The sequence below is a fragment of the Barbatula barbatula genome, assembly GCF_947034865.1.
Source record: "Barbatula barbatula genome assembly, chromosome: 19".
In the NCBI taxonomy this organism is placed as follows: domain Eukaryota; kingdom Metazoa; phylum Chordata; class Actinopteri; order Cypriniformes; family Nemacheilidae; genus Barbatula; species Barbatula barbatula.
This window is the reverse complement of record NC_136782.1, coordinates 11,680,996-11,707,105: the sequence shown is the minus strand read 5'-3', so window position 1 is coordinate 11,707,105 and position 26,110 is coordinate 11,680,996. Positions and strand designations below refer to the sequence as shown.

Below are 26,110 nucleotides of genomic sequence, written 5' to 3'. Positions count from 1 at the left end.
GTAACTTAAGCAGAACACTGGCATGCAGTCTACATGCATTTCACGTCTCCTTTTTTACGTGATATTAAGCTATATTATATTTTAGTCTCGCGAGGGATATTTTTAGTAAAATCAAGAAAATCAGAAACACATTTCTCTTTGAAAAGTGCATAATAAAACTTGCTAAAAATGTGTAAAGATGATTCGCAAGCTCGGTTCAAGAGTCAACATAAAGGTTTAAGAACTAGGGACTATGAAGAGTTTATTTCCAAAATGGGATAACTTGTTTAATGTTTTTTTATTGTGCATTCCAATGAATATAAATCAAACTGCAGTTCGTTTGTTTTTATTTAAGCCATAATAACCAAAAATACAGCTAACTAATATAAAACATGATCACCTTATAAAAACCACGATTTTTGAATATTCTTTTTAAATGGAGTTTTGGAAACAAATAAATGGAGTTTTGGAAACAATAAATCAAAATTCAAGAAAAAAACTAAAGTAATTCATATGATACAAAATTAAGAATAAAAGAAACGCTTTTTACACGCAGAAGTGCATTAATAACGAAAAAGGTGTGGGTGACTGTACCACTGTCTGATCCTGGATCAGCAGCATCAGCGGCCAGTGTCCTATATTCATCCAGCTCTCATGGAACGGCACAGGCCCGCCATTTCACTGAATGCCTTCGCCGCTTTCCAATCCTGTTTACAGAAATAAGACAGACGGAGGTTAAACGGCGGGATTAGTGTCGAGACGGGGATGAGAGACGAGTCACACAACCCGCCATATAACAATTATAACAACAATGTAACGATTTCGCGGGAGATATTTAGTAACATCGTTTCTGGATTCACCATCGTCTCGATCCGCGGATAACTGTATCTCAGCATCTGCTTCCGACCGATCGTTGTCTCGCATTTTAGGTTTGGAGGTCGACCAGGAACTGTGAACGCAATTTAGTAGCATTGTGAATTGAAACACACAGAAATATTATTTGATCGCTGATCGCTGGAAAGCTTTGAAGATGTCTGGGCAGAGCATTACAGACAGGATAACTGCCGCTCAGCACAGCGTTACAGGATCAGCTGTGTCCAAAACAGTATGCAAAGCCACAACACACGAAATCATGGGCCCGAAAAAGAAACACTTGGATTGTGAGTATAATCTTTTGTGTAGCTCATATTCAGCGCTGTGAATGTGCGATGATGCGTCTTCTAACAGCTGTTCATTTGACTGTTGTGATTTAAGGCTGTTGTACAATGGGCAGGCCCTGGCTGTGCTAAGCTAACGTGCACAGGCAGAAGCTTTCGCTTGTATTATTGGAAACACAAGCCATTCATTGAAAATACTCGCATGCGTTGACGGTACTTCTGGACCGGAACAGTTCTTTGCAGTCCATTGTATGTGTGTCTAACCAATATCAAGTGTTTTGTGAGAGGTTTGTCATTAAGTCTGATCACATGAACCTGATGATTTGTATGTTTTGTAGTGCTCCAATCTAGTTTATAATGTTTGTTTATTATCATTATTGATTATTGGGAAGATGATCACGTTTATACATTAGTGTCTCTTATGCCATTGAGCCCAGGTTATGTTATGGAAAGTGTTTTGTACAAAAATCAGATTTTCACTTGCATTTCATTCTTATCTGTGTTGCACAATATCCATATGGCAGCATCTCAGCACAAGCTTGCAGGTGATGTCAGTGAACTGTTTGCATCTTCTTAGAGAGGTTCTGGGAGACTGCCAGTCTAGTAAGTCTGTGTTTGAGAATAGATCTCTGTTTATCTCTGTCTCAGGAAGGCAAAATCTTGTCTTTGCTTTTCTACACAAGCTATAGGAGGTAATATGTTGACCTTTCAGGTCTGTAAGGGGAATCCACGTTTTTATCTAATATATACATAAAATATTGCCTTTTGCATGCCCCTCGTGCTCTGTGATAACTTCCATAGCTCCATCATATGTTTCTGATGATTCTTTCCTCCAGCCAAACATAAACGGCTTTAGTCATGTAGACGTAGTTGTATTGGACCGTGTGAATGTTTCTGATGTCATCTTTTAAGGGCTTTTTCATTAGCAGTTGAGGTAAAATAATTGTATTGTATAAAGTTGGGAGTGTTTTGCAGGCAGCCGATAACTGACTGGCCGAAAACACACACCATGAATCTCAACCTTCAATATCTCATGTCCTTCTGAAACTTTTTGCCCAAAGTCATTCTTATTTTCACCATCTATGTTTGGCACTGGCTCCTGCAAATATTTTGCTTGTCGACTTTTACAACACAGTGTTTATTTTACTTTAAATGTACTTTTTTTTTCTCTTTTTATTTCTGAGAAACAGCGAATTTGGACTTCAGAGGCTTCGGAAAGATGTTGACGATATTCAGAAATATTTTGAAGAAGCTCATCTGAATTTGATCATTCAGAAATGTAGTTTTCGGTCCTTTAAGCGTATTTAAATGTCTTAAAGTTTGGCTATTTCCCTCTGAAGCAGTGCTCACCATACTATGAATATCTGGAGCATTAATCTCTTTAAAGAAGTTCTTGGATTTGTATGTTTGTGAGTGTGATGAGACCGCTTAATCAGTCAGGTCATCAACCGATAACATACCCATTAGGATGATTAACAAAAGTGTTTCTTTTTATGTTATTATTTTAACTGTGCATATGGTTAGTTTCATTTCATTATTTGCATTAAGGGTTTGTATGCGACTTTGACTTATTTATGGTCTATTTCAGTTGTGTTTTTTATGAATGCGCCTCCATAAAGGATATTTGCAGTATTGAAATAGCAGCGGGCTGTGCAATTTCTGTACTCTTACATAATACAGAATAAAGCTCTTTATATATCTATAAAAGATTATTGAGTACTTTATATGTGCTCTCTCCACAGATTAGTATTTTTGCTTTATACTTTGTACCCCTCCCCCTTGATAAAAATCTGCTTTATTGATTGAGTTTAGCTCTTTTTACCTGTAGTTAATGGAAACTTCTGTTTCTCTTGTAGATTTGATACATTGTACCAATGAGATGAATGTGAACATTCCTCAGCTGGCAGACTCTTTGTTCGAGAGGACCACCAACACCAGCTGGGTGGTGGTCTTCAAGTCCCTGATCACAACACATCACCTCATGGTGTACGGGAATGAGGTGCGTGGCCGTCACAGACCTGTCCACTTGTATTCAAAAAAAGCAAAGACCTGATAACTATTTGAATTAAAAATAATTTTAAATTTTCGTTACAGCGATTTATTCAGTACTTGGCTTCCAGGAACACATTATTCAACCTTAGTAATTTCCTGGACAAAAGTGGCCTGCAAGGTGAAGTGCTGTCCTCATTTATATACAGACGTCATTGAAAGTTTCTCGTGACCTTTTTCCTTTTAATGATTAGACTGTGTTTCACTATAATACATGTAACTATTCCCTAATGGTGGAGTGTGTAATGTTTCAGTGTTAAAAACTTTCTCTTACTTTAGCTTAATATGCAGAAATTTGCAATTTGTAGGTAAATAAATAGTGTAATTACTATATACTAACAGAGCTCAGTTTTATGTGTTCCCCCAGGTTACGATATGTCAACATTCATCAGGAGGTACAGTCGGTACCTGAATGAAAAAGCAGTTTCGTATCGACAGGTGGCATTTGACTTTACGAAAGTAAAGCGTGGGTAAGTTTGATTGAATCGTTCTTTATAAAATGTCTTTTAAAACCTGGAAACGGGTAGCTAGAATGGTGATTTGCTTCCTTTGGTGTATTACCGTTACATTAAGTGCATTATGTAACTCCAACAGTGATTCATTTGTGCAGTAAATTATTCACTTGATACATTGCAGGTTTTCAGGTGGTAGGGATTTACGCAGGACTGGTTTTAAATTGCTTGAAGTGATTCCTGGGGATCATGCACTGAACCTTTATGTGCTGATCCCCCCCAATGTCCTTCGACCCATTTTAAAATAAATAATTTTTTCTTCAGTGTGGATGGAGTGATGAGAACCATGAACACAGAGAAGCTCCTTAAAACCATCCCCATTATACAGAACCAGATGGATGCGCTTCTTGACTTCAATGTAAGTTAGAGCTTACATATACTGTACATGCCTTTGAATGCTTATTGTTTGATATGCACTTTCTAAATAAGAATGAATGTATACTCTTTAGCTCTTGGGTAGATTTTACTTTCTATTCAATGTTTAAAAATTAAATTTATGTGTGTGTGCCCAGGTCAATGCCAATGAGCTCACCAATGGGGTTATCAATGCTGCATTTATGCTTCTCTTCAAAGACTCCATCCGACTTTTTGCTGCTTACAATGAGGGGATTATTAATTTACTGGGTAAGTTTCTGGGTGGGGGTGTTTCACAATAGTTTCTTCTGAATTAGCATTATCAATAAACTTATAAACTCTTTATGCCTATAGTTCTTGGACAAATACTGCAAATTCAAGTAAAGATTAAACCTCAAAATGTGTTGAAGTGAGCTTCAGGGCTGTGCACAGGAGTGCACATGCACTTTTTGTAATTCATTGTTGTTTTGAGAGTCCAGATTGATTATTTTGTTTTATGATAAATTAATACTTCACAATGCTTATAGTCTAATGACACCCAGTTTCTTTACTAATAAAAATGGAAGTGCGTTCTGCAAATGTCGTCTCTATTTAAAACTTTACAGTTCATGGTGTTACATGCAGTAGATGCAAATTAAACTGATGGAAAATGCGGAAATCTTCTCAGTACTAATTGGAAATGCTAATTGTTGCTTGTCGTCCTTCACAGAAAAGTACTTTGATATGAAGAAAGTACAGTGCAAAGAGGGTCTAGATATCTACAAGAAATTCCTCACCCGAATGACTCGGATTTCGGAGTTCCTCAAAGTGGCAGAGGTGAGATTCTCATCTGTTGCTGTAGTTAATGAAGATGTTTCATTAGCCAACGCTGTGTGACATATTTGTTGTTCTCATCTCACAGCAAGTGGGAATAGACCGTGGAGATATACCGGACTTGTCCCAGGTATGCTGACACTTTTGATCCTGCCCTCTTTTAGTCTTTTAGCATTAGCAACTGTCCTGTTTTTCAAGACTTTTCTGGTTCCTTCTACAAATGCACTATTCTCAACTGATAGCTGCATGGCATGCAGGTTTATAGGATGTGCATGTCACCAATGGTTTCTCACTTTCTTTATCTGAACGTTTCCCTGTCTACAGCAAATAAAGGTGTTACTTGTGGGCTCAAAGAAACGTTGGGATTATTGAAGATGGATATTTATTGACAACACAGTTATGAGTGTATTGACTCAAAATGTGCTTTGAGAAAAGTTGGCTCACTTAAAGAACAAAAATTCTTCTAAATATCTTTCTTAGTGTTCAACAAAACAACTAAATTTACACAGGTTTGGGGTAACTTGAGGTTGAGTCAATTATGACAGAATACAATTTTTTTGGGGGAACTGTTCCTTTAAAAACAACTTGTATTGGCACAAAATGTTTCTTGGGATTAAAGAAATCACATTAGGTGTCTGCAAAGTGACGTACAGAGATCTTTCACATTCAACGGATTTACACACAATAACATGAAAGATCAAGCTAGCAATGTTGAACATGGACAAAATCCTAGCTATATGCATTATATAAACAAACAGCTGTTTTGAAACTCATGCAATTACTTTTCTGACCAAGACCACCTTTATATTCTGTATTTTCCCTTTATCTTTCCACCTTCTGTCCACCTTCAGTTTACAGTATGTGTAAGTACTCCTCTCTTCTGCACTCCTCTGCACTGCTTAATTCTTATTTTCAGTCGAAATCGCTTACTCTCCTCTCATTGGTGTTTATGCAGTTAGGTCATCATTTCTGAGTGAATGTTTTTGCATCCCCTCAGGCCCCAAGCAGTCTTCTGGAGGCCCTCGAGCAACATTTGGCTTCATTAGAAGGGAAAAAGGTGAAGGACTCCACTGCCGCCAGCAGGTGGGCCAATCATATGTCTCGCTCCACGCTCAATACAAATTAATGTAACTGTAACATATGCAGAGGATTTAATCCTATTTGAGCTGTGTGTCTCAGTCGACTGGAGGTATGATTTTCTGAGGGAAACCCAGTTTATGCCTGTGGCTTTTGTAGGGCGAGCACACTCTCCAATGCCGTGTCATCTCTGGCCAACACTGGCATGTCTTTCACCAAAGTCGATGAAAGAGAAAAGCAAGCAGCATTGGAGGAGGAGCAGGCGCGTTTAAAGGCTCTTAAGGTGTGAGACGTTTTCTTTAGTTCTTGTTTTAGGAAATGAATATGTATGTGTAATTCAAACATGATTTATTTGTCTATTGTGACAGGAACAAAGGTTGAAGGAGCTCTCGAAGCGACCTTCGTTCGCTACTACTGACACTTCTCCGGTCTCCACCACAGCGGCGAGCATCAGCACTGCTCCTGCCATAGATCTCTTCTCCACACCCAGCTGCTCCAATGGGTTAGCCAATCAGTTGTTTCTGACGTGTTCATCTGTGGTTTTAGAGATATAACACAGCAACTCGCACTTGTTTTATTTTCGATCCTCAGCGCGTTGAAGATGGAGAGCGACCTCTTTGACCTGCAGACTAACTTTCAGCCGGGCGTGCACCCCGGACCCTCGGTGGCTACTGCTTGGGGAGGTGAGATCTTTCACACGTGCCCTTTGCCTGCTAGATTCTGTGTTAACTCGAGTCTCTTTCTAACGTCCTCCTGTTCGACTCTTTCTCCTTATGCCTGCTCAGATCCTTTCTCTTCTTCTGAAGCTGTCGATGACTCCATTCCAAACCTTAACCCTTTCCTAACCAAACTTGTCGTTGATGGTGCTCATCTACCTGTTATGTCATCAGATGGTGTTAGTTTCTCTTCTAGGACATCGGGTCATGAGGTTTTCGGTGGTAAACACTCTTTAAGTTTCTTTCTTCCACCCATCGAAAGTGTTTTTTTAGTAGTTGGAGTCGATAAAAGTCCCTCGTTGTTTTACATGTTTTGTGTTGTGTCGAATCAGGTATCCTGTGTTTACATTGTCACATTGTTTTTTTCACAAAGTCTGTTTATACGCAGGCATGGGTTTAGGTCGACCCTTAAGTAAAAATGCAGGCTGTAATTGGACTAAATTGGTGGACTATACAGTAGATGCAACTGCAGTAATGTCTGTGTTAATAATAAGATTTGTGTTCCCTGTGTTTAAAGGGGCTGTTCCAGTAATTGCAGGTTTTCTATATTGAAAACTTAAATTAAGTAGAATTAGGTACATTAGACAAGAGGAACTGGGAATGCAGGTTTGTCGGTTATATGCGTGCGAAATCGTGTACTGCTATTGTAAAGACTGAATTGGAATAGGTACTATCTTATTGACCACTTGATACAGTTATGTATAGTATGTGTGTATGCAGTATTTTTCGGACGTACAATATTTGCAATTTTTTTCATTGTCACGTGATGTGAGCAGCTGCAAAAACAATGTACTCAGTTGTTGTTAAACAAGTACAGTTTAACCATAAGGACAATGTTTCTTGGTACCTATAACACAATTTTCCCGTGTTTTTAATTTATTTAAAATTTGGGTTCTCGAAGGGTAGAATAGTATCAATCTGATGCATACTGGAAGCTGAAGACTATATGGGTATTTTCAAGTACTGTTTGATTTTAGTAGTATATTAGTAAGCGATTTGGGATGCAGGGAAAATGATATAGCGTCCTGTTCCTGTATGTTATAGATTACCAAATGTCTATCATTGAAAATAAGTTCATATATCATGGAAACAAACCAGTAAGTTACTGTTAAAGAAAGCACAGTATGTTATACAATAGTATATAGTATAACATTATTTACAAAAAATGTAGTTTATATTACTATAGTGTGCCATTCAAAATTTATGCTATAAAGTCCTCCTGTCGTGAATATTACATCTTAATGTGGTTTATGTTGATTTTATGCTCAATGACAAACCACTTGCAAATGTATCTGTCAACACTTATTGCTAAGGAACTTCGCCCCGTTTTCTACATCAAACATGAAATGTGTCACGTCACACAGTTGACTGAGGCAGAGACTTATTTGCTTAGTCATGACTGTGTACTGAGACTCTGTCTACACTAGTGCGTTTTCAAGAGTTTTCTTTTTCAAACGCTGGTCGTCCACACATGTGTTTTCAAGAGTTCTCCAAACGCTGCCCATCCACACTAAATGTTTATTTACTTTCTGCATTATTATGTCAAACCAATGTGGACCAAAGATTTTTTTTTTAAATAGATGGACAATGAGGTAACTTGGAGATGTCTTGACACAAGACTATAAAGCTGCAAATTGAAACAATTACTGCCTGTAATTAAATATGCAGTATCCTTAAATGCAATCAAAAGTATGCATGAACTGTCATTAATGCTATCAAACAGGAGAGTAGCCAAATCAACTGCGTCACATGATGAAAAACGTGTCATTGTTTTTCAAACTTTAAGCTTTAGTTTTGATTATCAAAGTATCGTTCAAAGTTTTCATATACAGGGGGACTTTAAAACCCTTCATAAATCCTGATTTTACATTCAAAACCTTTTAATTGCAGTTCCAACCGAAATAAAGTGATAAATGCTTAAAAGAATTTGTGAAGCTGCAAGTGAATGATTGTCTTTCCTTTTTTACCATAGATCAGTACAATCCCTTTATTGATTCAAGTTCATCTGTATCAACCAATTACAAACGCACTGTGCGGATAGAGCACTTAATCACAGGTACCTGTACCATGATGGAAAACCATCCCACCTATGTTTCCTGTCTCTCAAGAAACATAGCGACACTGATGCAGTGTACAGAGAGAGCACATGACTAACTGAGTGTCCCGATTGGATGATGTTTGCCCCGTCTCATGCCTTTTGTATAGTCTCAATATTGCTGTTTAATATGCTTTCTACTAATCTCTCTGTCTTTGTGCCTTTTATATGTGTGTTTAATATTGTAATGCTCGCTGTGTTTCTCGTTTTCCTGCCTGCCTGTCAGACTCGTTCCGTCAACCGTCTATGGTCCAGCATCTCCCAAACCCCTCTCCCTTCCTGTCTGAGCCCTCCACTGTAGCAGGCCTATTCAGAGGTAGGGAGCCTGTGGCTAGAGATTTGCCTTGCGTGGCTCTGACCCCTCATTGTGATCAGTGTTTTTCTATTCTGTAACTCCCTCTCTAATACTGTCCGATCGTGTGCAATATTGAAAAACAGCAGCTGGTTGCAACAAATCTCTCAAAGTGTTGTCAGTATGTATGTGCACCTTTTCAATTAAATCTTTTAGCTTGACATTGCTAGCCTGGTAGCACCATACTTAACCGGTTGAGCTACAGGAAAGGGTTTGTTGCAGCTGTATACAGATCTTTACACAAAAAATAAAAGAATAATCTGCCTGCAAATTATAAACAAGTCCCCATTGGTGACTATGAGGTAAACCATGTGCATATCTACAGTTTACTTTCTACTGCTTTGATCGTGTGACTATTGACATTGGTCAATTTATTGGCACAACATGACATTAACATCTGCTGTCATTCTCTATTGTTGTAACTTGTGTAATGGGACTGTATCTATAAGTTTAAAAACAAAATTGTCTTTCAAAGGGTATGGAGCTCATCAGATGCCTCCTCTACAAAGCTCAGGGGAGCTACATGTTGACTTTGAGTCTGTTTTTGGTACTAAAGCTGCTTCATCCAATAGCCTGGATACAGATGGTAAAGACAATTTAGCCACTATCATCACTTAAGAAGTACTTGAAACTTGTCTAAGGCTGTTTATTATGTAAAAAATATTATAATATAATGTAATGTAAAATATATTCCCTAAATATTTATTGCTTGATATTTATATGTATTTTTAGAATACCTTTTCATCATCATCATGTCTATGTAAAGCACGTTGAATGGCCGTGTTTATGAAATGTGCAAAAAACACACGCTTGCATTGTCTGTCTTCATCACAGCAGGGATTCTGAAGCCCTCTGTGGCCGGCTCATGTCACTCCTCCAATCAGCATCCAGAGAAACTGGTATCAGATGATCTGGATTCTTCCCTGGCCAACCTTGTTGGAAGTAAGTTTGAATTATTCAAAGCTTTTCAGATCTGTGGTTTTAATAGCGTTTTAATCAAATCTAGATGTACTGTGTTGTTACTCTGTTATGTCTCACTGTGTTAAACTTACCTCTATAAAATTATTTTACAGATCTGGGTATTGGAAATGGTACCACTAAAAAGTAAGTCTTGATCTTTGATATTCTAATTTGTACAGATTAAACCACCTTCTTAAACTCTGGTTTTGTTTTCATTTTCGTCACCTGCGTTTCTCAAAGCGATATCCACTGGAACCAACCGGGTGAGAAAAGATTAACTGGCGGAATGAACTGGCAACCCAAAACGGCTCCGTCTACCACGTGGAACCCTGTTTCTATGGTAAAAATGTACCTTGATGCAACAGAAAACTTAATTCAGTTTTCTTGTTCTCATTAGTTCTCCTCTGTTTTGTAGCCACCATCTATCATGGCTTTCCCTGCTACAACACCTACAGGAATGATGGGATATGGCATGGTTAGTAATACCTGGGAACTGTTAGAACATCTTGATGTCAAGACAAAGTAAAAATTGCATGTTTTATAAATCTGTGTGTTTATGTAGCCTCCACAGCTGCCCTCCATGACTATGATGACCCAGCCCACCATGATGTACACACAACCAGTCATGAGGCCATCCAACCCTTTCGGATCAATGTCCAGTGCACAGGTAACGCCCTGCATGACACGTGAAATACTAACAAACGTTACGTGTTTCTTGTGACGAACCTAGCTTTTTATTAACACACTTCCAAAATCATGGTCCATTGTGTTATGATGGGCCATGGGACAGAGATCTCCTTCCCAAAGTGCAGATCGTTCCTGTTCTCCTCTCTGTGTGCTTTTCCCTGTCATTCCAAGCTCTTTCCTTTCTCTCTATGTTGTTCTCTCTGAATTAGCCATCTGCTGCCTCTAGCCCTTCCAGTCAGAGCCCTCTCAGAGCCCCAGGACAAGACCCCTTTGCACAGCTCTCTCTCAAGGATTTCTTGTAGAGCTTCGTCTTTTGTCTAGGTACCGCATGCGTTTGTGCTCGTGGACGGTCTTGCATGCATTTGCATGACTCGTGTACTTCGTTTTAACCTTCGGCTTGTGGAAGACATAGACCATATGTGTAAAGTTTGGTGATGGTCGGCGAAGAGCGTGTCTAAGAAATGTTTCAAGGTTGGTTTTACATGGTTTCCTTACCATGGTCAACACAATAAAGCAACAATTGATTTGAGTAACCCAAGCAATGACAATAATTAAGTCTTTTATAGCCCTACCTACTGAAATCTTGGTTTCAATGTTCGCTCGGATATGCTTATTGCTGTTATTGCATCGCATCACACAACATAGGACACTGGGTAAACAATTTTCCCTGTTTTTTGAGGAAAATAATTGCAATATTGTAGTTGCAATCTTTTATTCAAACTTGCCCCGCCTCTGAAACAACTTTCTTTTCCTGTTGTCATCACCAAGCCCTTCTGTTTTTCTTTTCCTGTTGTCATCACCAAGCCCTTCTGTTTTTCTTTTCCTTTTTACTATTTTTGAATGTCCTGTTTCTCTAATAGCCTATACTTTACATCGCAGAAGTACAAGGAAAACAATTCCTGTTTATTTTCATGCTATTCTATAAAACACTAAGAGTGAAAACCGTAAATTTTTCTTTCTTTTAATCTTTTTCCCCCCAGATGCAGTTTATGTAACAAAATAAAGTTGCTCCCCGATGTCAACCCATTAAGCTCTGTCCTCTGTGCCGGGATGCTCTTCAGAGGACCAATCCCACAACATACTCCACGTCAAAGATGTAAATCAAGTGTGTTGAAAGACTGGGAGCATTCTGCAATCATTTCGTAATTTGTTTAAGATGTCAAGTGATGCTGCTGTTCAACCCATAAAGGGATTCCTCATGCATTTTATAATCCGTTAAGATAGGTGAGGGCATTGAGACATTTTGATATTTTGTGTTTTAAGATGCGGTAGTTTGATTTCCCGGCTAGAATCTGTTTTCTTTAACCGTGAGCGTCTGGCGAGAGATAACGTGGTGAACGTTTACCTAAATCAGAGTATAACTCTGCATCTGATATAGTATGTGTTATTATATAGTAACAGTAAGTTTGTTTTATATTTGACCTTTTCGTTTTGACTTTAATTGTATTTACCAGTAGACATTTCTTGCGTGTCTTTCGTATTTATTTATGATTAATGCCTAAAAAAAATTCAACGGGAGAGTTTATGAATTAGATTTGGGAAAAAAACATCAATAACTCAACATGGAGTGGATTGTATAATGAAGGTTAGAATTTTACAATAGCTATTATGTGAAAAAATACACCTGTAAGCTAAATTATAGAGCACTAACTATTCTCTAAGTTTAATGTCTAGAACAACTTCCCGTAGATGAAATGTGTGCAGCCCAAGCTATTGGGAGGGTGATCATTAGTGAATGGGTTTTCTATATATACTGTGCTTAGGGGTTTTGCAATGAGATATTTGTTGGGGTAAAAAAGCACTTCATCTGTGACTGTGAAGTGTTGCACTTGGAAAGGGATGTGTTCTGCATTATGCATGGCATGCCATCATTGTCACACAGACCATTCGATATGGCTGCCCCGATCTGAATGTTGAGAGTTGCCCTCATGTTTCAGACTTCTTGTCAAATAAACGCCCTGCTCTCCAAAGACCAGGAATACTGAATGCAAGCCGGCTGCTCCTTTAGATATTGGTGATGGACGGGGTTATTGATATCACTGTAAATTTGTAATGTAAAATAAAAGAGTTGTTGATTGGGAGAAGGTTTGAGCACTGTTGATCGGTGCTTTTATGTATATAAACGTGTATCGCGTAGGCAGTTTGTCCAGGGGTTGGCTGAGAATGGTTTGAAATATGAAAGCAATTCAATCGAATCTGAATTTACCAACGTTTTACTGAAGAATTTCTGTGTCGTCCTCACGGATCATTTTTTTTTGTTTATGTATTTAAAAGATGTAAGAAGTTAGTGAACTCACTTTTCAAATAAAATGCAGCTTCCACAGATCCTGTCAGTGTTTGTTTCATAATCTGGCATTTATGTCAAGTTTTAGTTCCTTCAAGTCAATAAAACATGATATTACTGCAGTTTAAAAATCATATAACCAGAAATAGCAGATTACTACGGGCTACAAATTGTTTCAAATTGTTTTTTTAGAATTATGAGTGAAACATAATCAAGGTGAAAAAGAAAGCAAGTTATTATTATTTATAAAGTTAGATTTGAGATGATTCTGTTTGTGTTAGGCTTATCTACTGATATCACGCATCACTCCTACTTGTTAAACATAAACCAAGTTAAACTTGTTTTAACACAAACTTGATCGAGTTAGAACATTTGACTTTTTCTGAAAGTCCCAGTGTAGGCATCATCACAATGCATGTGGATTTATTTTTCTAATTTAAACAAAAATGTGTATTTTGTTTAGCTTTATTTTGATGGGAAACGCTGTTACTATTAAACCTTTATTCAATTGTGCTAGAGCGGGGCTTCGCACCCCGTTTAGATGCCTAGGGATGCGACAAACGCGTACAGCATGTTGCGGCTCGACGCTCACGTAACGTTTGTGATTGGTCTACCGGATGTTGACGTTACGGATCCTTTCCTCCAACCTGCTCGAGCGTCGATTACAGTGTTGATGTGGCGTTTTCTTTTGAGACGCTCGTGAACTTCTGATACTGAACTTCTGCTGCGGTAACAAGGTAAACATAAAACTCTGTATAGAAACACAAACTTGTGGTTATGGTTTTGATTTATTAACTGTTTTCAAAGACTGTAATGTACTGTAATGTAAAAAATGACATGGCGATCTAAAGTAAAGCGAAAATAGGCTAACGTTACGTTAAAATAACTAGTGCTGGACCATTACGCTGTATTTTTAACAGTGCTAACGTAGTTGATTATGACTGTGTCTGCCGGTGAGTTGAGTACTGCACAGGTGCAGCGCGCGCTCAAATGAATCACAGGGACAATCTGGTTTCATTCCTACAGAGAATACCTTACTCTGCATAATCCAACGAGTTCGTTGTTATTGTCAAAACGTGTAGAATGTAGGAAAAAGGAGACCAAGAGATGTGTTAGGATTTTGTTGCATTTTAGACAGAAATTAATCACATTTTCCTGTAGCCGTAAATACTGTATATGTAGCCAACAGAGGAACGTTTAAAGCTTTAAGAGCTTAGTGTAGTGGACATGTTGCATATAAAACCTTAATTATTTCTTTAACATGTCATATAATGATTTTCTTTTTCATATAAGAAGAACTTTATTTTAGTTAATTTGCCAGCAAGAGCTTCACTTGATCTAATTTTAGTTTAAATATCCAATGTTCTTGATACCTTGGTTTTATTTTGTGTTATAAGTTCTCATAACAATGAAGACTGATTGTAAATATATCGTTCCATACACTCTCCTTATTCGTTATCACACCAATGTAATATCTTACGAGCATCTTATTGTTTTGTGTGTTATTTTTTCCCTTTTTTATTTAAAGTGCAACGTTCTGCATTAGGCTGGTTTTTGTAAATTCCTTGAGCTTGTTTTTGATCAAGTTGGAACCCAGAGTCAACATTGTCTTAGTGAGCTGTTGGCAAATATTTGCACAGTTTGCAACACAGCTGTCTTAGGCATTAAATATGATCATATGGTCATGTACTAAGAGAGACTTTCTTTGACTGTTGGATGTGGGCGTTTTTGTTTTTCAATGCGTTAAAACATCTTCAAATCTAAAATAGCTTTATTAAGGCATATTTTATCTGAAATGTTTCCTAAGAAGGAGCCTTATGACATTTATGTTAATTGAAAACATCATTCCTTGTAAATGTGCTACACATCCATTTCTTCTTACGGTCAGCTGACGGCACTATCACATGTTCAGTCTAATCTAAGCTCTCTAAACAGACCCTCTGCACTCAACTTCATGGCGAACATATTTTTTTCCAAATTACAGCCAATTCAGCCTACGAATTGAATTACGCCGATGCCCTTTTCAACATTTAATAAATGTCTGAATAATATCCTGTTTTCTTGTTTTTATACTGAGAACTCCTTGTGTGGTAGAACATTGGGGGTTCTCAGAAGGGTTTATGTATCATTTACAGGTGTTGCAGTTATCATTGTGAAATGAGGGTGATTCAGAAGAAACAGTAGATTCCAGAGCAACAGAAGAGTGACTTGAAGTTCATTCCGTGCCATACTGTAAAAACAGCCTCATAATGATCGACCTCAGCTACCTGTCTGAAGAAGAGCAGGAAATGATCATGGCGGTTTTAAAGAGGGATTCTGAGCTGAAGAAATCAGAGGAGGATCGAATCAAGTAGGATCTTTATTCTACTTAAGATATATAAAGTGTCATTTCTACGCCGTGAGCATCGGGGATTAGCAAAAATGATAATGATTATAATTTGAACGCGTTTCCAAAACACCCTCTCGTCTACTATTCGTTGGCCATACAAATATTGCCGCCCCAATGTGACATCACTGGTTGAGGCAATGTTGCTAAAATATTTTGTACAAAGTTTTTGAGTGGAGACTTGAAGTCTGAGTACATTCAAAACAAGGAAATCAAGACTGTTAAATCTGGTCATGTCTGGGTGATTTCCTTGTGTTCAGCCACAGCCTTACACAACCGTGTATAAAAGGATTAAGTCCACCCTTGTGGAATAATTGTCTTGCCTTTTCACATGACCAGCATAGTTTCCTTTTTTGTTAAATGAAGATGTGTTCCACTGGCTGTTTCCAAACACATGATTTTAATTCAATTATTTTCATTCGCTGCAAATGTTGTTTCTCACAGTTGTTTAGACAGTTTACCTGTAATGTTGTTTTCTTAGAAGTGATTGAGAAATCTCATGCAGCTTTTTCCCCTGTAGTTTAAAAATAACCCAATAGAGTAGGCCTACAGCTGGGAACATTAGCCTACTACATTTAAGTGAAGGACATTTTTTCCTGGACATGAGGAATGTTATAGATTTAGAAGCTAATAAAGTATTTTTTAACAATATCGGCAATTGGCTAATAGTTCAAAAACAGCCGATGATCAGGGCCGATATATCATGTCAATCAAAAGTAGGAAAATGCAAAGAATTTGTGCTCTGCATATAGAAAATGTAGGAAAAGCATCACCAGTTTGATTTCCAATATTAATAGTCATTATATGAATTAATAACATTCAGAAATTTAAGAAATATTAATTAAATCTTCAGAATCCGTATCGGTAGAGTCATAATAATCTGAATAGTCGGTATGGTGCGGATATTTAGTATCGCTAGAAAATGTTTATTTCACGGTAAGGTTGACATTTGAATGAAACTATATTAAAGGTTATATGTAAGATCTTGAAGAAGTCTCTAGAACCTCCCCTGTTTCATACCCCAAGAATTGTTAATAATGCTTTTCATTTTTCTCCACCCTGATTTGAATCCCAGGCATCTGCAGAAAGTTGTACCAGAGGAAGACAGACGCAAGAACATGACGGGTGAATGGTTCTATGAGGTGAAGTCACAGAGACACCAGGACAGAATTCACGGTTCTGACATCATCATGGCGTCAATGAAGCAAAGGAACCCCATGCTTGATGGTGACATATATGACCATAGTCTAATCACAATTCATAGTGAACACTGATGTTTATCTACAGTAACAATACACTGTCTTCCAGACTATTTAACAAGGTCATGGAGCGAAAGATCAAGAAGATTCAATATAAAGAACAGTGATGGCATCTCAGAGCAGCCAACGGAGAGGTAAAGCTGTACATGTTCATGTACATAAGCACAGAAACTATACTTAATCCTCTTCTGTTGCCATAATCCCACACTGTATTATCTCCTGTGGTCTGTCAAGTATACTTAAGGATTATGAAGTACATGTACCGTAGCCCCTGGTGTACCTTGTGACTTATCTATCTCATACTAGCCTTGTATTTATCAACTTATCTTAAACAATATTAATAACTGCTCATGCTTGCCAGAATCCTTTGGTTTGCACTGCGTGTGCAACCTCCACCTCTCCCTGTTTGTCCTTGTGTATTTAACAGGTGTGGGTACCACATGACTTAAAGATCTTTATGACTCGACAAGGATAAACAAAAGAGTTTGCACAATGTATTTCTCAAGAAACGTCATGGGAAGGTTTCAGTCCAGGTTATCATAGGATGTCTGGTTGAACTCTAGTCAAAATCGTCTGGATGTCTTATGTCGTCAATGCAAGCAGATCTCTTAACAATAGAAACATTGCTTATGAAGTGTCTTGGATATATTTTATATATTCTGTTCTGTGAAAAGCAGAGAAAACAGTGGCACATCAGAGACCCTGCAGGAAAGACTGAACAGAGTCGTGAGATCACCATCTAAGGTATGTAAGTGTTCAACACTACAGCCGAATCTATCTTAATTACTTTTAAAAAAAAATGCATGATTTTACATTTCTATATAGAGACAATTCACTGGTATTTTAAGCTTATTTAGCAATGGTTATGTAACGTTCTATGTTAACACAATGTATAGAGATCTTGTAAGCAGACAAGTTTCGTGGCAGCATGCTGATGAGATGTGACAACCTATAAGATTTGATGGCATACATTTTTGGCAACAGTAACTTTTGCTTTCCTTCCTGGTTCCAGACAAGGCACAACCCATTCAACAGTATTCCAAAGGAGCTGAACCTCGAGGAGACACCTGAAACATCAGGATCTGGACTCAGGAGATCATCTGCTGACAGGGGCTTTGATTCACAAGGTTGATATGAAAGTTTCGGGCAGTGTGTATACATGTGCTTAGATTTATAAAAACCTAATGTTTTGCATTTCCACATCAGGAAAATATCAGGAACCAAGTCACACTGAAGATATCAGTGAGGTTCCTCGACAAAAACCTGTGCCAAAGAAGAGGACGAAAATGTTTAAACCCCAGAGATCTTTATCTGACAGCACCAGCTCTGTGTCCACCCAGAGCGCATCTAGTCAAAGCGTGTCCACCACTGAAAGCTCAGGAACCCGAACTCCTGCACCAAGAGGAATCCTCAAGTACACCTCCAGCTGCAGTTCCGGTGACTCCGCTTTCAAAAGCCAAGTGCCCCAACCAGTTGTACCATTAAGCTATGTTCGCAAAAACAGCGATCAAGAAAAGGATTTTGATAAGAGTAAACGTATTTTGGAAAGTAAAGAGGAACCAGGCATCAAAACACAGCCACCAAAGATTCCAAAGTCACGTTTACCAGTAAGAGCCCCTTCGCTTATGAAGAAACCTCTGCAAGACACAGAAGAGAAATCGAAGATGCAAACACGCTTAAGTCTAAGCTCTAACCCGACAGAAGATAATGACAATAAAGTTGAAGACCGTATGAAACAAAAAAGTTTTGATCAGTCACCAAACATAGAACCAGACGGCCGAAAGATATCAGATGAGACTTTTTATTTTCCTCATGAGAATGCAAAGTCTGCGTTAACCACCAACTCTATAAAACCATTAGATGGGATCATTGCTCCTCAACATACACAGCAAAAGTCTGAGACAGTCGAGAACCAAATGACTATGTCACCAAAGGTGGAAACGACAAGAGCAGAACATAATCAGACTGCTGTTGGTATGATCTACTGTATGATGATGAAGATTTATAAAAAATAATGTCAATTTATTTGTTTGGATGTTTGATTTGTTAGTTTCTGCTTTGTCATTCAGCTGTACATATTTTGTCTTACAGATCAACAGTTTCCTAGTGTCGCCAACATGGCAAATACATCTACTGATTGTGGGATTGAGAGCAGGCCCTCTGCATTCAATATAAACACTTATAACATAAATCAAGAATCAAAACCGGCTGTCGCAACAGATGCACACATTCCAAAACCTAATGATGAACAAGGCAATTCCATCACCAAAGTTCTCGAGTGGTTTAGCAGGAGCTCAGACAGCAGCGATATGCTTGATGTGGAGAGTAATCATGACATGGAGGAAGATGCTAAGATTGACATTGACATAGACGTTGAGGATGAAGCTAATCAAACACCCAAACCAAGAGATAATGTGTACTTGATCATACCACGCCAAAGTGAAAAGAAATCATCGGAGGTAAATTCCATATTTTCAGAAGAGACAGACTGGGGAAAGGAACTGTGTGTCGATGAACCTCCTCAAAATACTTCAAAACAACGTAGAAAATCTGAATCCACATCTTATAAGGAATATCTCATCATGAAGCCTTCAGTTGACGTTGCTTCGACTGACATCGTCTCTCAGCCAGAGGACAGTGTATCTAAAAACATTCATGAAAATGATAAAATGTACTCTTTAACCAAGGGAGACACAAGAGAAGAACCCAAAGTTAAACTTGAAACTGATTTCAAGGTTCATCAACAAAAAGAAAGAATGGGTGTTGAAGGGAATCAAAGACCAAAACTTGCTAATTTGAGATCATTCTGGGAAAGGGAAAACATTGGACCAAAGATTTTGATCAGCAGATCTAATGTACCTGCTAAAAATGAATCCCTCAACACAAGTGATGTTTGCACAGAGCCAGTTGAGAGTAAAAATGAGCAAAGGGTAGCCGAACACAGCTTAGGGTATCCAGAATATCAGATGAAAGAGACAATCAGTGTTGTGGACGTTTCAGACCTTAAGAATGCTAACACGATTCAAAAGCCTCAAGTACCAGTTGTTACTGCTGAGTCAAAAAATTCATCATTGATCTATACCAACCAGAAGAAAGACCAAACACTAGCAAGCTCTCCCTCTGACAAGCAAACTTCTCTTCCACGTTTAAAATCATCAGCTTTGCTTGATAGTGGATCTTTGTCAGCAGATCAAAACATCGAAAGAATGGGAAGCAGTAACGGAGATTGCACTTCACCAAAAGAATCAGAGCCGAAGTCCAAAACGGCACAAAGGCCAAATCCAGCGCCTCTTGTTAAGCAGAATTCCCAACAGCAGGAGATCATGGCGGAGAAGATCAAACAACTCAAGTCCTTCTGGGAAAAAGAAAAATCGGATTCTAAAACATCAACTCAAAACAGAAAACCTTCAGTAACTTCTGCTAAGCTGAACAAAAGATTTACAAAGTCTGAGTTTGATCTCAGATCAATAGGCGCTGAGTTTGATGATGATGTAGATGACGATACTTCTGATAGAGAGAAAATGTCTCCTAATTTCTCTATGTATCCACTAAGGAAAGAAAGGTCAACTGTGACCGATGGCATGAGCAATTCACAGTTCAAGAATCTCAGAGACTTCTGGGGTGGATCTCCTCCAAAGCAGTCTGGTCAAAAGTCACTGGTTTTTAAAAATGGAAATACAAATCAAAAAATGTATGATGTCCAGTCAGAAAGTAGTAATGTTAAAACAATAGTAAATGAGGGACAAACTAATGCCAAACAATCTTTGGCTGACTTCTCACCAGCCAAGCCTGAGAAAACACCACATTCTTCCTCAAAGAAGAAATCTACTAAAAGACAAGAATCTGTATCAAAAACCAAACAGTCGCATTTGGCCTCCAGTCAGACCTCTATAAAAGATATAATTCCACATACACCTACTATTGGCCAAGAATCACGACCTCAGCAGAGCCGAAGCAGCAGCAAAGGCAGTCTGAACGGAAAAGCAAAGGCAATGCGACGTGCCTCCAGCATGTTTTCTGTGAACACGGCAGGCGAGGAGCAGAGCCAGAGTGTGCATCCTCAACCCAAAGAGAGCCAGAGTCCCAATCTTGAACAGGCAACAAAAAGTTACCTCACACTATCCAGGAAAACAATAGAATCAAACCATACCCTGCCAAAAACCTCTTCTGAAAATTCTTGGCGAGACAAAGAAAGGAGCTCTCAGAAAAAACTGTTCCATACGTCTGAAGATTCTGACTTTCAACCTCTTGCAAGGTCATATATTCCACCTGATTACCAGCACTACCTGGGGATCACAGAGACAGGGAGAATGTACACTCCTCCTCCAGTTACAGACCAGATAGATGACATTCTCTGCACCTCATTTACACTCTCACCAGAGACCAGCAGCAGATGTAAATGTTCCCCTGTAAGTACCAGCACTCCTGTACAAGGATCTCCTGACCTTCAAAGGGGAGGACGCTTGGGACTTGATGGACATGTCTGTCATGATGCTTTGAAGACCAGTGCGGCAGACACATGGTCCCATGCAAAGGGGAATCTGAACCGTATGTTTACAAGTTTTCTGAGCTATACTATAAAATTATTATTATGGTTTCCATTAGAATACCCTTACAACCCAATAGCTTTTTCCATTAAATTACAAAATTCATTTTTGTTGTGTGTTTTAGGCATTATTCCAGTAGGATTTAATATCCCACCAATACAATCCTTTGCATACCAGTAGAAGCCATTACAAATCCCTTCCCTGCTGAAAGAAACTATAGAAACTATTAAAGAAGTTGTTATTGTTTGTTTTAATGGTTTTACTTTTAAGGCTTTAATGGAAATTGTAATGGTGTCCACTGGTATGTGATGGATTCTGTTGGTGGGATGTTAAATCCTACTGGAATAATGCCCAAAACACACTACAAAAAGGTGTACCATTCATAATGGTATTTTAATGGAAACCAAAAGAATTCCTGAGATGGTTTTTTTTGGGTTTCTATGTTTTTTTTCTGCTGGGTTGAAATTAGACACGTGTAATGAAATCAATCTTGTGCAAAAATTTCACACAGGTTGTCTTTCAAGTAATCAAATAGATCTCAGTTCTCACATTACATTATAGCTCGTGAAACACCAGACCAGCAACATTCTTTTAACTTTGGTTTGTCTGTACATCTGAGCAGTGTTTTAAAGAAAGCAATAAATCAATGTTTTTAACATTTAACATTTTAAGTGCTGTTAAAGGGATAGTTCACCCAAATATGTTAATTCTGTCCTCATTTATTCACCCTCATGTGGTTCAAAACATATATATCTTTCTGTGAAACACAAATTAAGATATTTTGAAAAATGTCTCAAGTCGATGGGTTCCAGTGTTGTTTTGTTACCAACATTCTTCAAAATATCTTTGTTTGTGTTCTGCTAAAGAAAAAGTCATACATGGTTGATATAAAATGAGGGTGAGAAAATTATTTCTCATTTCAGGGTGAACTATCCCTATACTAGTATTTATTCATCTTACAGGTGATAATGAGAGTTCTGTTCAGAAAGCCTTGAGACGAGCTGCATCGAGACCCTTGTACCATAAGAGCATGAATGATCTCAGCACTTCGCCTGGTAAGCTTCATGCCAATTTACATCAGTCTTCCAGTAACAGTATTAACAAAGTCTTCACTCTCGTTCATTTTTTATTTGTTTTGACTGTAAGGACCCTACTCTTTCGCCAGTTCTTTTTAATAGTATTTTTATGTTATTATATTGCCTGTTTTCTCAGCTTCAATGTTTAATGGATTGAGTGTTTATTTTTTATTTTGTAAGGTGACCTTGAGTGTTGAGAAAAAAATATTATTATTATTATTCATCAGTTTTTTCAGGTGAAAGTATTATAACATCTATATTTGGATGGTCCTGTCATAAAACACATTATCATAGTAGCACAATGTTGCCTGGAGACAAACGCACTTCATTGTGTGAGTCTAAATAAAGAGGTCAGGTGACAACAAAATCTGTTCTACCTTTTCTGTGTTTTGTCATTGTGATCTCTTCCCATAGGACAAGGCCAAAATATCAAGCAAACGGATGACTACGAGCAGGGTAACTATGATAGGCAGTGTGTCATAACTAACGCTAAAAGTACAGTAACTTTACAGTATGAAGGTTTTTAAGCCAAATTTGTAGAACGTCTATCCTAATGATATTTGCTCACGTTCGCCTTTTAGGACTGTTGGATTTGTACGTCTTAAATCTCATTCTTGTCTTTTCTAGTCCCCAGCACACATGTTCAGACTTCCTTTGCCACCTCAGACCCAGAGCACCTGAAGCAACTCAGCAAATCTGTGCCCTCCTTTCTTCATAAAGAGGTGTCACTTCTATAATGTTACAACTCAATAAAAGGCCAGGTGATAAAAATGTGGCGCATGAGATTGAGTCTGATGCTATTGGTGCTGTCATGTTGTTTTAGAGTGATGGAGAAGAGAGTGACTCAGAGAGCAGCTCCCGCAGCGGCCTGCCACAGAGAAACAACAGACAATACACCAACCTCAGCGGTTACTCCGGCTCTGCTTCTGTGTCGTCTGTACGTTGAAATATGAGTATATATGTGTGTGTTCTTGTATTATGTACTACTATACTGTATATCAGTGTATCAGCATGGTTACAGTATGCTATTATATTAATATCTGTGTCATGGTATTGCCATTCTTTATGTTCAGTGTATTGTAATTCGTAAACCCTGATATGTTGTTATCTATATTGTGTATTCAGTACGCCTCACATTGTTTAAACGTGCACGGTTGTGACCCCGCAGATTAGCGGCAGTGTTGCGAGTGTGTATAGCAGCGACTACGGCAGTGTTGAAGTTCAAGGTACCATCCAGATTTCACTGAACTATGTGCAGAAGTTGCGGGAGTTCCACATCTTCGTGGTTCAGTGCAAGAATCTGGCAGCAGTGGATGTGAAAAGGAATCGAACTGACCCGTAAGACTACAGCATGAGTACCGCCCACTCCTTTTTCTGAAAATAGATTTTTTCTCAATAGACAACTCATGCTGCCTTTTCTAGGTATGTCAAGAGTTACCTCATACCTGATTCTATCAATCTGGGAAAGAGAAAAACGTCTGTGAAGAAGAAAACCTTAAATCCTACTTACAATGAGATTCTTAGAGTAAGGAAATGACTGGTAGAATACTAGTATGTTGTTATTGAGAAACTTAAAACAAATTTAATTACTTATAATGTTTTTTTTAATACAGTACAGAGTCAGAATGGAGTACCTGAAGTCTCAGCTTTTGAACCTTTCGGTGTGGCACAATGACACATTTGGCCGTAACAGCTTTCTGGGAGAGACAGAGCTAGACCTTTCCTTATGGGATTTGAATGATACAGAGAGGAAGTTTTTGCCTCTTAAACCAAGGGTACAGTATAACATTTTATGTGCCGTTAAATATTTGTGTCCATGTGAAAATATTTTTCCCACTTGTCATATACAGAGACAACTGAAAGTAAGCAGTTTGTAGATTGTTTATTTTATAAAAAGTGCACATGTAGCATCACACGAAACAATGGTTGACCTAATGGCATGAGACGGGACTTCCTCTTTAATATGTGTACACTGAATATCATTACTTAAGCATAGTCGACAGAATTTATTTCAATTTTATGTGAATTTCATTGTGTTATCAGCCAAACATTAGATGAACCACTTATATAATGTTGCAGTTATTGCTTCAGTGGTTTAAGCTATTTATTTTGCTTTCAGCATTACTCCTTTCTGTCCTCAACCAGTCTCCAGCCCTTAGATTTTAGAGGACAAATGAGATTGGCTGTGCGATTTCTGCCCCAGATCTCCCAGTGTAAGACCTCTCATTATTTACATTTTGCAATTTATGATTACAAAGATTGCTTTTTATATCAGGACACATTTTGTGTCACAGATAAAGGTTTAATTTTGTTTGAACAATCCATAAAATAATGGTTTAACAAGAATCGTAATCGTTTTTTAATATATTTTTGTGCGATTGCAGACAGTTTCAAAGCACAAATTCATTACGAATTGATTTGTGTTACTTCTTTTACCCAGCTAAACGCACAGGTGAAGTGCACGTCTGGGCCAAAGACTGCAAGAATCTCCCGCTTATCAGAAGCCCATCTATTGACCCATTTATAAAATGGTAATAATAAATCCAAAAAACTGAAATTGATCTTGAGTTATCTTTTGCTATATATTTTGCTTTTGTTTAATGCTCCCACAGCTTTGTACTGCCTGACACCAGCAAAACGAGTCGTCAGAAAACTAGGGTGTTAAAGAAGACCACCAGCCCCATATTTAATCACACCATGGTGTATGATGGCTTTAGGGCAGAGGACCTGAAAGAAGCCTGCGTGGAGCTTACAGTTTGGGACCGTGATCGACTAGCCAATCACCTGCTCGGAGGCCTAAGACTCGGCATGGGCACAGGTGGAGCTTTTTTATGCTTTCTCTAAGATCACATATTCTATTGTTAATGTCATAATTCACAATCTTTTTTCTCGAAATTTGTGGCTTGTTAATTATTAATGATCTTTTTATGATCACTGTTTTAAAACAAGTTTAATAATTTTTTTGCTGTTGTTATGACCACGACTATTCTAAATGAGAGAATATGTCCAAATTTTTTTTTTAATGACTCAGTTCTGTTGTACAGGTAAGAGTTATGGAGTACAGGTGAGCTGGATGGACTCAACACCAGAGGAGATTGATTTATGGAGGAGAATGATGGAGTCTCCCAGTGAGTGGGTAGAAGGGGTGTTGCCACTGAGGATGCTAACAACAGACAACAAAGCATGAAAAATGTGTATACAGTGAGAGTCTATTACCATTATCAAAGTACAACTTTAATATTTCTGCACATTTCATAGCTTGCATTTTCTGTAATTTATAACAGGTTATTTCATTTGAGTCAGAATCCTTTTAAGAAATAAGACAATGGCAATATTCAGTCACTTATGTGGCTTTGGTCTGTGGGGTATGTTTGAATAGCATCTTATACAACTTTTACTACTGAAGTATGCATTATACGATATATGTTGTGTATAATGTCAAGTATACGACTGAGCACTTTGTGTAAAATACAGTGCATTTCCAGTGTAACAAATGTCACTATATTTAGTTTGATTGCCATATTACACAGAATTGTATTAAAACCACTGTTTTTATGTCCAAAAGAATATCTGAGCAGTGTCTGTACAACAGTTAATACAACACATACAGTAGCTAATATGCGGCAACCTATACACTTCACAAAGTATGCCGTGTGAGCAGTACATATAGCTGGACAAGAGTCGATCAATGGCCCCATCTAGTGGAACAAATCAATCTCATTTTTAATATGTCATTCATGTTGGCCTTACTGAATATTTATCAAAAGGTCCAAAAACTAATTATTTAGATGAACCACGACATCACTT

The 26,110-nt window shown here is 38.0% G+C and overlaps 2 protein-coding genes across 13 annotated transcripts; both read left to right on the top strand.

The window, feature by feature from the left end:
• Nucleotides 1–571: 571 nt before the first annotated feature.
• On the top strand, nt 572–13,087 carry picalmb (phosphatidylinositol binding clathrin assembly protein b; the record flags this gene model as incomplete). Of its 12 annotated transcripts, none has more annotated exons than XM_079481224.1 (22): nt 617–1,139; nt 2,993–3,135; nt 3,231–3,306; nt 3,553–3,655; nt 3,962–4,055; nt 4,210–4,321; nt 4,761–4,867; nt 4,953–4,994; nt 5,862–5,947; nt 6,101–6,224; nt 6,310–6,443; nt 6,533–6,624; nt 6,727–6,879; nt 8,630–8,713; nt 8,979–9,068; nt 9,580–9,690; nt 9,939–10,046; nt 10,178–10,208; nt 10,305–10,404; nt 10,480–10,539; nt 10,627–10,731; nt 11,732–13,077. In XM_079481224.1, exons 1-22 carry the CDS (start codon nt 1,010–1,012, stop codon nt 11,744–11,746), a joined length of 2,100 nt encoding a protein of 699 aa, XP_079337350.1. In that variant the 5' UTR covers nt 617–1,009. The 12 variants fall into 12 exon arrangements, with proteins under 12 accessions (XP_079337355.1, XP_079337347.1, XP_079337356.1 ...); XM_079481223.1 differs by lacking the exon at nt 11,732–13,077 and adding an exon at nt 10,961–11,053 and having other exon boundaries at nt 627–1,139; XM_079481226.1 differs by lacking the exon at nt 8,630–8,713 and having other exon boundaries at nt 623–1,139.
• Nucleotides 13,088–13,428: 341 nt separating this feature from the next.
• sytl2b (synaptotagmin-like 2b) lies at nt 13,429–25,863 on the top strand. The gene is made up of 19 exons (XM_079481149.1): nt 13,429–13,772; nt 15,171–15,385; nt 16,497–16,648; nt 16,730–16,814; nt 17,358–17,424; nt 17,693–17,807; nt 17,887–18,654; nt 18,772–21,228; nt 22,190–22,282; nt 22,718–22,759; nt 22,931–23,025; nt 23,127–23,240; nt 23,472–23,641; nt 23,726–23,828; nt 23,917–24,078; nt 24,423–24,516; nt 24,744–24,834; nt 24,916–25,121; nt 25,348–25,863. The coding sequence occupies exons 2-19, from the start codon at nt 15,285–15,287 to the stop codon at nt 25,488–25,490; spliced, it is 5,058 nt and encodes a 1,685-aa protein (XP_079337275.1). The 5' UTR covers nt 13,429–13,772; nt 15,171–15,284; the 3' UTR covers nt 25,491–25,863.
• The last annotated feature ends 247 nt before the right edge of the window (nt 25,864–26,110 follow it).

What these genes read in the sequence shown, in the direction of transcription:
- sytl2b (XM_079481149.1), top strand. Translation starts at nt 15,285, where the DNA reads ATGATCGACCTCAGCTACCTGTCTGAAGAAGAGCAGGAAATGATCATG. An exon ending in TGCAAAGGGGAATCTGAACC is followed by an intron (nt 21,229 to 22,189) that starts GTATGTTTACAA and finishes TTCATCTTACAG; the next exon opens with GTGATAATGAGAGTTCTGTT. An exon ending in TCTGCCCCAGATCTCCCAGT is followed by an intron (nt 24,517 to 24,743) that starts GTAAGACCTCTC and finishes TCTTTTACCCAG; the next exon opens with CTAAACGCACAGGTGAAGTG.